Raw genomic sequence first — 12,019 nt, 5'->3', positions numbered from 1 at the left:
CAAAAAAGATAGAGGAAGAGTCAATTCAAATTAACAACCAACAGGCTCACAACTGGAGGCTGGTGTGGAGGTAGGGATCCCATCACCCCTCACCGAAACCCTAGCCCCCTCTAGGGGTGGGCGCGGACCGGATTGGGCCGAATTTGCATATTTTCCACAACCCGCCCCGCAGTGAACGGATTTAAAAATCAAGATCCGCAACTCGCATAGTGAATGGTCAACCCGCTGGGCCTTGGGTAGTGCGGATTGAGACGGGTTCATGCGGGTTCGGGTATTTTTTTTTATTTTTTTTATGTGCCCAAAACCCAAAAAATAATTCACAATCTTGTTAACCCAATTCAAAATTTGAAAATCCCTATTGAATCAACTTCACCAGCAAACAATAACAAGAAGAAAGAACTAGAATTACCAACAAACCTAACTGTAAATAACTTTTTTATTCTTTTATGTGATTGTAGATTGAATGAGTATGTGTATGTGAGAATGTAGAGATAAAAGTGTATATAAAAATGGAATAAGAATAGAGATGAAATGGAAAGTGCAGAATTGAATGAAATCAAAGGTACACAATCTGGGCAATTCGTGAGTCTTATAATTTTTTTGGAGAAAATTTGATGAAATCAAAGGCACACCCCTAATCATGATTCTTATAATTTTTTTGGGGAAAATTTGATGGTACGAATATAAAGGGATTGCGGGGTGGGGCGGGTGTGCGGGTGAGAAAAAATTTAATATCGCAACCCGCCCCATAAATCACGGGTTGGCATATTTAGGATTCGCACTTTTTTAGAAATGTCTTATATCCGTTATTGACGGGGCGGGTTGGTGCGGGGCGGGGCGGGTTCGCGGGTACGGGTGGGTTTTGCACACCCCTAGCCCCCTCCCCCTTCCCGATTCCTTTTTCCCCTCCTCCATCCGTTGCCCCGATTCTTTTCTCCCACCCCCCTTTCCTTTCTCTAGTCCCCACGGACTCGTTCCGTCGGTGGTTATCATCCTCATAGTCCTTTTGGACTATGACGGTTTCGTTTTTTTTTTCTTGTTGTTTTGTGTTGTTTTTAGTTTGTTTTGGCAGGTGAACCCACTGGAGAAGGTGCCGGAGAGGAGCGGTCGTCCCGTGCGTGCCGACGGCGGAGATCGTGGCTGAGTTTTCACACGCTTGGAGGTCAAATCTGCGATTTTCTGTCGTCTTCTGTTGGACACGCGCCCTCCAGGCTTGTTCGTCGTCGCATTCTGGTGCTGCTGCCGCTTTCCACGGCCGTGTTTAGTCCCGGTGGCCGGCGCGTGGTTATCACGCGTTTGTTGGGTTCTGGTCTGTGTGGCGCGTGATGACCACGAACCGTTTGTTTTGGCCGTGTATGGTGGAGATCAGAGGTTTTTGGTGAACGGCCGCTGTCTGGGGTCTTCTTGCGGTGACGCATGGGCCCCACGCGCCGCCTCCGGTGGCGATCCTCCTGGATGGCAGTTTCTGTTTTTGGGTTTTCCTGTTTAAGTTTGGTTGTATTGGCAGTTTGCTTTGTGCTTATTAACTTAGTCTTTGCTTTTAAGCCAAAATGTGTGACCGACTCCCTGTTCTCTAGTAGTTTTTATGTCACCGCAGAGGCATCATTTTGGTTGGCTAAGTTTTATTTGTAGTATTCTGTTTGTAATAGTCTGAGTCAGTTTGTTGGCTCAGTTTGAGTATACACCTTTATGGTGGTTCTTATGTTCACCTTTATGGTGGTTGAATTTGTACCCTTGTCTCTTGATTAATGAAAATTGATCTTCTCTTAAAAAAAAAAAAAAAAAATCATATGTAAACAAGATATCATTGCAATATGAAATGACTTTATATGCGATGGTGAAAACTACCACATATATTCTGTGAAATTTTTAACCAATGGGATGCAACCTAGGGATTTTAAACCCAAATTTTTGATGTTTGGTATTTTCGTCGCTTCACTCTGTTCCACGGCAAAACAACTTGGTTTATACGGGCATGCAAAGATGCAAGAGAAGTGGCAAGCCAAAAGTCATTTTAAAAAATATCCAAATATTCCATCCAACTAAAATACTATTGAAATGTGTAATGATATTTGCACAATTTATGCATAACAATTCATATAGTTGATGATTAAAAAAAAAATTGAAAGAGAAATGATCCCTACACTCATTTCTCACAACAAGCTGACGTGGCTAGTAATATTTTATTATTTTTTTACAAAAAGAAAACAAAACAAAACCAAAAAAATAATAAAATATTACCAGTCACGTCAGCTTGTTGTGGGATTGTTGTGAGAAATGAGTGTAGGGATCATTTCTCTTTCTGGGAAAAAGATACATGCACAATTTATATTATATAATTATTTCACAATCAAAATATATTGGGTAGGATCTATGTACGTGGGTTTCATATATAAATATCACCTAATTTATTTTGGGGTTATGCGATAGTTGTGCAAAGATTATAATTTTATCATTTCATAAGGGACAACTTCAACTTTTTTTACCGATAAAATATTCTTGCACAATATTGTACAACTTGTGCACAACACAAGACACATGTAATGGGTTCCGCCCCATGTGTCTTATGTTGTACAATGTTGTTGTGTGATCCTACTCATATGAGTCTCACGTATGTGTCTTGTGTTGTACACAAATTGTATAATGTTATTGTACACCGATCACTTTTTTTTTTACCTTCTTTCTGGGGATGAATATTGTCATGTGATGGGAGGAATAAGGGTTAATAAAGGTATTTCACATGCACTAGATGATTAATCCATAATATTATCAATTATCATAAGTCATAACAAACACACACACACATATATATAGATGATGTAAGAGCTTATTGCTCCTCATTTATCCATTAAATTTTTAAAGAAAAAAGAAAATATTATTTTTTCAGCATTTATGTGTATATATATATAGCTGAGACCTACATTAAACATATAACTATAAGATTTAGATATTAGCTCCACCGCCTCCACCAAAGTATTTGAACTCTTGTGTAGCACGGCCAGCAGCTTCTAACACAACCTTTTTGAGGGCTTTGTCGGTTGGTACTTGGTAACAGTTATTTATGGAGAAGGGAGTAGAGAGATGGGTGGTAGACATATCAAAGTGGGACCCATCTCCCCATGAGTTCTCCTCTGCCATCCTTCTCCTCCCTCAACATGAACACTCCTCCATCGCCAGGTCAGCTAACCTTTCCTCTTTTCTCTCCTTCACTCTCTGTTTGCTTGCCGAGAAACGAAATAACAAGAAAACCACAAAACTAAAAAAGTTTTAGTGAATATTATGATGCCTGTTTCAGAATTTTGCATAAAAGCTCTGTTTGGTTACTGAGAAATTTTAAAATTTTATGATCCTAGGCTGTTTCAATAATGTCAAATTTGTAGATTTGTTGTGTAAGATTCGATGACCTGTAAATGTGCCTTCACATTGGTAGATTTTTTAGAATGGAGGACAGAAAACGGGCACTTGTGAGCCGATTGCTTCAATATGCTCTTGTCCATCAAGTGTTGGGAATCCCATTTGATGAAATCACCATAAAACGCACGGTGGAGGGCAAGCCATATCTGGTATAACCAAAGTTAACCATTTTTATGTGTTTTTCTTTTAGTTTTAATTATGGCCAAAATTAGGGGGTGCTTGCATATAATACCTGTGTGTATATGTGTTTCTTGGTGATTATGTGGCTAAGTTCAAATTCAAATATAATTTCAAGTCAAACCGACTTACATATTTAATGAAATTTTTTTGCTTCTTATTGTTAAAGGCATCAGGCCATTCCAAGGAAAAAGAAATGGAAACATTCAGAAAAGTGAAACATCTCTTAGAATATGGTGAAAGACAAAAATATTTGGAAAATTTAATTAGCTTTGGTTGCAAATTCGGTAGTCAATCGAAGTATGATTTAGGGATAAGAAAGTAGGTCTCCATATTGAAAACCCTATGTTAAAATCATGCAGTTGGTTTTTGGTTTCTCAATAGCTCGTATTAAGGTATTCTATGACTTGTATGATTTAGGGATAAGAAAGTAGGTCTCCATATTAAACGTTGCCCTCAAACATATGATACTTATGGATGGAGATGGGTTTCTGGGTATCTTGACTGGAGATGGTTGCTAGTTGGGATGACTCTATACATCATGCAATTTCTTTTGTGCATCTTTGTATCCTCTGGTCATGTGTTGGCTATGTAATTATTAGGCAGGAGATGGTTCTGTAGCAACATGGAAATTAAATGGGGTGCCATTATAGTTAGTTTTTAATTTTTTCTTATGGTAATGGATTTAGTTTTTACACTTAAGAGTACATGCATGTGCCTCTCTCTCTCTCTTCTCTCGCTTTGCATTCGTGGTTTGTGCTGAAGCATGTGGAGATAGAATTAGGCTTTGTTGGAGCGTACACTAGCACATGGCATATGCTCTATAAAGGTTCTCAATCAAGGTTGTTCATGCAAATGTGTTTAGTAGGCCAATAAATTCTCTTTCTGAACCCCCACTCCCCCTTCCTTGACAGTCTTGAGAATCACTAATTTTATTGTATTAGCGAAAACTATCGAGTATAGTATCTGGAAGCATGTAACAAAGTGATCATGTATTATTATATTAATGGGTTAAATCCATTTCTAGTGCCTGTGGTTTGGATTGTTATCAATGGCTACCTAGGGTTTAAAAACTGCCAAACTGGTACATTCGGTTGTCTTACTAGCCTTTGTAATCCCTTCGTCTTTTGGGCATGTTTCATTGTTGGAATATTAATTTACTTCAATATGTGATAAAAGTTCTGGATATTGATTTCTTTAGCTTTAAAAGAGGTTTTACATTCTAAATAACGAGAGCTTTCTAAAATGATAGTAGTGCTATTCTTTTTCCCCATATTTTCATCCTCAATTCCACATGTGTGTTTGTGAGAGTTGATCAATATCATTACTTCTTTCTTTTTCTCAGGCACATTTCTTGAATCTCCAGCACCATAATTATATTTACTATACTACGTTCACTGTCCTTTTGTTTTTTTTTTTTCCAGGAATATGATATTGTTGGCTGCGAATTTCCCAATTTTAATTTCAATGTATCCCATCATGGTGACTATGTGGCCATTGCATCTGAACCTTTGTGCCTTGTAGGGTTGGATATTGTCTCTTGTGTGATTCCCCAGAAGGAGACAGTTCTAGGATTCATTCAAAACTTCTCATCATACTTTTCAAATTTGGAATGGGATAATATAGTGAATGCTGGCTCTTGTGATGATATTTTGGTCGAGTTTTACAGGTATGGTTGTACTTTAGTTGTAGAGTTCTTAACAGAAAACCATTAGATCAACTTGAATGCGGGGGGAATGAAATATATATTTTTAGCAATTGATCACTCGAAATATTTTTCTTGATTTTACTGTCAATATCCACCACCATTACGCTTTCACCCCATCTTGTAAAATGCTATTAAATTCAAAATTTTGATAAGCTTATATCTATTGTCCATTCTGCTGTGGAGAAAACAGATGAAAAAGCAAAGAAAAGATTAAGAACTTACAAGCCTCCAACGCTAAATGATTCCTACGTAGCTACTTTTATGTTTTCTTGTTTTTCGGCTACCATGAGAGCAGCCACTAAAATGCTGAAGTTAAGATGGTATCTAGCTACAACCACCTGCTTTGCCAGTACAACATTGGGTAGTTGCTTTTGGGTTATTGAACCTGTTCATAATCAGGAAGACGAAGATGAACCTTAAAGAAGGAACCGGTTAGGAACCTAGCAAATACAATGCACTTGTAGCTCTCTTCACAAGGCAGTGGCTACAAATACATCTTGCCCCCAACACACGAAAAGTGGCTTGTTCTTCCAAAAGAGCAATTTTGATTATTCTTTCGATTGCATATTAGTAAACTATCGTTAGCTTCTCGCCCAATAACGTTTATGGCTGTTAAGCAAGCAGAAATATAGGGGTGCAAAGATTTGAGCCTCTGGTCAATTAGAATATCAATTTGCAGTTTATACTTTTTGCAGATATTGGTCTCTGAAAGAAGCATATGTCAAAGCCACAGGGAGTGGACTGGCCTATGGGTTGGACAAAGTGGAGTTTCATAACACTAGCTGGAGCAGCATCTCTGTTAAAATTAATGGGGAGGATATGAAGGAGTGGGCATTTTGGCTTTCTGAGATGGGAAAAAGACATTTGGTTAGTTCCTCATCCTATTTTAATTTTGTATCCTTCATTGAAGTCTTGGCTCTTGAAATTTCGTAGTAGTATGTAGTCCTGTTTGGGGAGGTGTCATAATTATATCTTTAGTTTGGTGTAATATTGCAGTATTTGTACATTATGACAGGAAAGGCAGACATGCAAACTAATTGTTCATCACATTCACACACATAGTAATTTTATTATGAAAAAGGAGTAATTTTTTTATGGTTTTAAATTCACTTGATCATTTTATGTTTGCCATGGATAACAGCTTTTAATGGATTTACAGGTATCAATTGCAAGAGGACACCCAAGATCAGCCACTGAGAGTTATAAGAGGACATTAAATAGGATCGAGTTTAATGAAGAGGAATATCATATGGCTCTTCATCTTCCAAATGTAGATTTTGTCTCACTAACTGTAGAAGAACTTATTTCAGTCTTGCATCCAAAAGTTTATGACATAAATACTGATAAAAATAATACCTAATATTGTTGAAGCAGAAGACATGGTTATTGGAAAGTCATTGACATTGTAATTTTAGTGTTCAAACAGGCTTTCCCATCAATTGTGTGAAACAAATTAATTTGACGAGAAAAGCCTCTTGCACAACAAGAGGGTGCACAACTTGTGTACCACCTTGTTGTGCATGGATCAGTCCTCTTTTTTGACAAGCTTTCTCACACCTACCAACAAGAGGTAGGTGCCCTTGTTGCAAATCACTTTTATGTTAAGAGTTTAATTGGTAAGAGATGCTTTATACAATTGATTTCTAAGGGTTTGTGTACCTTCTCTCACGGAATGCTGCTCCGCTTGCATTATCAGCGGAGCTCATTCTATCAGATGTGGCAGTTTAAATGTGTATTGTCATTCTAAGTGCTAAATCATTATTTATCTTAAAAGTTTAAGCTAATAAAAAAAATTGATAAATATAATTATTTATTAATACTTTACTACTTTTCTTCACTTGTAGGTTCACTCTCCTCAACACGGGAACTTAAACTAATAAGAAATGGCAAATTCAATCATTTAGTTAATAAACATTGATAGTCAGATACCCTCTTTTTGTGTCTCAAGGCTACATGTTAGGATTGCTTCCCATATAATGTTTGGATGCTGTAAGGTTTCAAAAGATAAATGCAGCGTAGAATGTAAAATTTACTAGCATCACTGCATGCATCTCAATAAAAAATTTTACCTTATAGGCGTACCTACTCGCACTCAAACGACCCGCAAGTAGGGCTGGGTATCGATTAAATCAGTGACAGTAGAAATATTTTTGTCTACCGAATTGAAAAAGTTAGTTAAGTCAGTTAATTAACCGGCTTTATACCGACATGAATAAATTTTGACTATTTTAGTTAAGTCCGTTAACTCGGTGAAGTCGATTAAATGTCAGTTGGTTAGTCGAGCGCTTTATATATATATATATATATATATATATATATATATTGCTTAAACAAGTGTTTATTGGGCATATTTTTGGGCTAAACAAGTTATGACAATTCGGTTTGGTTTGATTAACTGACGAAATAAAAATTATACCGCTTACCGAACCAACGTCGAAACAGTTTTTTTTTTTTTATTTTTTTTTTATTTTGATTACCAACTGCCGAAGGTCGGTAAGCAACAATCGGAAATTCTGTCCACCACTATCCATGAGTTTATATTTCATCCCTAATTTATGTATCCAGAACAATTATATAGCATGCTGCTTGGCTGACATCGTCATATGGCTTCTTTTTTTTTTTTTTTTTTTTTTTTTATGGGATAATTGTAACACTGGTTCTTGAGGTTGGCCTAAATTACAAATCATTCCCTGTGATACAAAAAATTCATGGAGGATCCTTGTAGTACTATAATTATGAATCACTCCTTAAACTCATTTTTCATCCATCAAGTTAACAGATTCCGTTAGTTTGTCACGTTATACCCAATAGGAAATCGACACGTGTCCATTGCAATAAAATATATATATATTAAAAATATAAATAAATAAAACTTAAAAATTATATTCTTTTTTTAAAAAATAGAAAATAGTGAAGGGGTGCTGGTTGGGCAGCCACCCCCCACCCCCAGTGGCCGAGGGTGGCGTGCAGCCACCCTTTTTGGGTGGGTGGCCTGACCACCCCTTCACTATTAAAAATTAAAAAATTAAAATTTTATTTATTTATATTTATATTTTTTTTATTGTAATAAACACGTGTCGATTTCTTATTGGTTATGACGTGACAAATTAACAGATTCCGTTAGAAAACGGATTTAAAAAGTGATTCGTAATTATAGTTTACCATAATAACTCTCTATTAACTTTTTGTATCACAAAGAGTGATTTATAATTTAGACCAACCCTATGGACTAATGGTACAATTATTATTATTATTTTTTTTTTTATATATATATATATATATATATATTTTTTTTTTTTAATTTTTTGGTTTTCAACTGGGGAAAAGGGAACGGTTGTTGCCTGTGTTTAGTTGATATTATAGTATTTTTGAAGTTAGAGAATTACATAGCAGTCAATTTTTAGAGAGCATTCTATACACACTGAGGCTATCATGCATCATTTAAAGCTTCCACCATCATTTTCATCTATGATCTCATTGCCAACACATTTCCCCTGAAAAGTTGATTAAATCAAAACATGAACAGCTAGGGATCTGCCAAACAAAATTGTAGTGGCTTGGCTCTGAATAAGGCTTCCTTAAGTACACAAGCAATATACAAAAAAAATACACGCCTAGCTAGAAGTAGCAAAAAGAACAAGTCACTATAACTAATCGTCAAATGAGACACATAAACAGCTGTCCACGTATACAAAGTATTAAAGAATAATTATTTAACCTCCTCCAAAGTCCTCTTTCGCTCTTCAAAACTTATGTCATTTCATTCCCTCTATAAACACCATAAAAAGCAAGTATGCATCATCTTCTACACAGTAACACTCCGCAGACTATCAGCAGTCTACCAACAAACATGCACATCGACTACACTTACGTCATTTCATTCCCTCTATAAACACCATAAAAAGCAAGTATGCATCATCTTCCACACAGTAACACTCCGCAAACTATCAGCAGTCTACCAACAAACATGCACATCGACTACGCGTCTTGGCATAAATGACATTCAAGCTTTAAATGGCCTGGCTCTGAAGATTGATCAGCTTTAAAAAGGACAATCAAAAGACCTTGGGACCTGCTGGAGCTCTTGACAAGAGGATTGAAATCCAGTAATTAAATCTATAAATACAATAAAATAAAAAACCTTCTGTCCCTGTCCAAATGACTCACAATTGTTTGTATGGTGAAATGAATCGCATCTGGTAAAAAAGTCAAGAATGTAATAATTAACATGCGCATGACTATTAGAAACGATGGCCTTAAACATGTACATTACAACCTTTTTTTAGTGCTTTCAAGTAATCTCCACATGCAGCTTCAAGTCACATAACTACTGGAGCAAGCTCAGACAGAATTCCTGCAGCTACTAGTTGGAATCACGGGGATCCTCTTGGTGTCTTTTCCCTTGCTGCCAAAAACAGCCCAATCTACAACAGGGCAAACCCAGGATATCTCCCTCCTAACTGCACAGAATATTATTCACAAAATTGAGTGATTTCCAGGATCAACCCGGACATTAAAAGAAATAATCTGCACAGAAAATTCTTAACAATTGAGCGTATCCCATGATCACCCCATATATTTTAAGAAATAATCGGCATAGAAAATTCTTCACAATTGGGTGTTTTCCAAGATCACCCCATCTTTAAATTCATAATGGATACTGCAGAAGCTCACTGCCACGGGGTCTAAGATTCCAGTGAGGGCTACTACAATTCAAGCTGTATTTTATATGTATATTTGAGTCTTAAGGCTTGCTTTGGGTGAGGGTCTCCTTGCCTTCATCGTTACAATGTTAACAAGAGAGTTGCTTGGCTCAGTCATCAGCATGCAATCACTTCACTAGTCAAGATTTCCAGTGCACACTTGCAAAGACAATCAATTTCATACTGAAGTTAAATCTCAAAATTAAATTGAAATTGGTGCACAGAAGTTATTAGTACAGTAAATTTGAAATTATTATGCAGGAATATCAATTTCTAGTAAAATCTATTAAGGATTAAATTACACTGAGCATAACTTTCGTCCAGCCACTTAGCACCTCAAGTTTACTAATAGCCTTTGATAAGCAAAGATGCCATATTATTAGTAAAAGGTTCCTACTATTTATTATAGCAATAATAATCAATGGTTCTAACCAAAGCATTCCTTCCACCATGTTCTAATAAATCCCTGTCCCACATTCAAGTGAACTGCCTTTCTCTTCTCCTAGGATCAAGGAGATAAGATGTTTCTTTAGGAAACTCCCTCATAATCTCCTTTCCTCTATCTTTTCTCTTCTCTGTTTCCCCTTTCACTACTTGGACAACAAAATTTATTAGTGTGATTTTTTTTACATGTTTGACAGATTCCTCACCTTTACTGATAAAAGGATGAAATGATTTAGTTAAACGAAGTGAAAAGGTACAAGCAGAGACTGACAGTTAAACAAAGAGGCTTTACTAAGAACAAGAACAGCATTAGCAAGTATGAGTCATTGATGCAATCAAACGCAGAATACCATACACAAGTGCCACTCATGCATTCAAAGGATCCCAAGTCAATGACCCACGGTGACTACAAGTGCTTAGTAACAAAAGCAGTTGTGACTGGCAATAGCATCAAGACTCGTACACTGGTGGCCAGTCTTTTCCTAACAAGGAATTTGTATGTCCATTCATATGACTACAAATGACTGCCTGAAATACCATCTTTAGACATTAACGTCAAAGCTTTCTGGAAACATATCCATATTATTCTGACCAAGCTCGCTGGTTATGCCTATACCGCTCTCTGGTTGGTCTGACCACAATACATACACTTAACAATCGACATATCTGCAACTAGAGCCACGATTGGTATTAGTTCTGTGTCTTCCAGAGAAATTGCCACAACAAACGATGAGAGATGATAGTGAATAATCTACGCTCTAGATCATAACAGAAGAATTCATAGAGAAAACATACCTGTTTCCTTTGACAGCAGCATTATCAAGGGAGAACAGGATACAATCATTAAATCCTCTGTATAGCTTTAGATTCAATTGGACCAGCAATTAGAATTTGAGGATATAGTTTGGTTAATGATTGTATCCTGTTCTTATAACATCCCCCCAAAATGATGCCATACTCAGTAAGAAGCAAATATTCTTCTGGGAAAAAAGACTAATAATAATCATGTGCTACGAAATAAATCTTTTTTTTTTTCTGTAGAATTTCCCTGATAATGTTGAAATTTAAGTCATCATATTATGCTTTATGAATCAGAGTCCGAGATCTACAGACCTCAAACACAACTTCTAAAGTCAATTAAAGAAAGAAAGGAAAAAAAATAAAAAAATCAACAAGTTGTATAGATTTTTCAGAAAAGAAAAGATTGCCAACAGAAAATGAGATGAGGATCAGAACGTGACCCTTATTTCCAGTGTTAAATTATTACCAAGAAAAGAGCAGAGGGAACAGGAACATGGCCCTGTAATCCTTTATGGTGGTTGACCTTTGATTAATTTAAACTTGCATCTAGATGTTTGGTCTAAAATTAACTAACCCCAAAGAAATGCAAACAAAATTAACAATATATAACAGCACAAACCAAAATTTGCGTCGTGCAATAATACAGCAGAAGCTATGGTACCAATTGTAGCTTTTTCATACAAATTTTATCTAACGGGATAAATATACTTTTGGCCCCCTAAAGCCATTTTTGATTTAGCCCTATGAATTGACAAGTGTGACACTTAGACAT

At 36.4% G+C, this 12,019-nt stretch overlaps 1 protein-coding gene across 2 annotated transcripts; it reads left to right on the top strand.

The window, feature by feature from the left end:
- The first annotated feature begins 3,011 nt into the window (after positions 1-3,011).
- On the top strand, positions 3,012-6,738 carry LOC133880451 (uncharacterized). Of its 2 annotated transcripts, none has more exons than XM_062319399.1 (5): positions 3,012-3,177; positions 3,440-3,563; positions 5,016-5,260; positions 5,995-6,166; positions 6,459-6,738. In XM_062319399.1, exons 1-5 carry the CDS (start codon positions 3,062-3,064, stop codon positions 6,657-6,659), a joined length of 858 nt encoding a protein of 285 aa, XP_062175383.1. In that variant the 5' UTR covers positions 3,012-3,061; the 3' UTR covers positions 6,660-6,738. The 2 variants fall into 2 exon arrangements, with proteins under 2 accessions (XP_062175383.1, XP_062175382.1); XM_062319398.1 differs by having other exon boundaries at positions 3,017-3,177; positions 3,431-3,563.
- Positions 6,739-12,019: the final 5,281 nt, after the last annotated feature.

Source organism: Alnus glutinosa, chromosome 10, assembly GCF_958979055.1.
Source record: "Alnus glutinosa chromosome 10, dhAlnGlut1.1, whole genome shotgun sequence".
NCBI classification, from domain to species: Eukaryota; Viridiplantae; Streptophyta; class Magnoliopsida; order Fagales; family Betulaceae; genus Alnus; species Alnus glutinosa.
The sequence above is the reverse complement of the archived record's forward strand: the minus strand, read 5'-3'. Positions and strand labels throughout refer to the sequence as shown.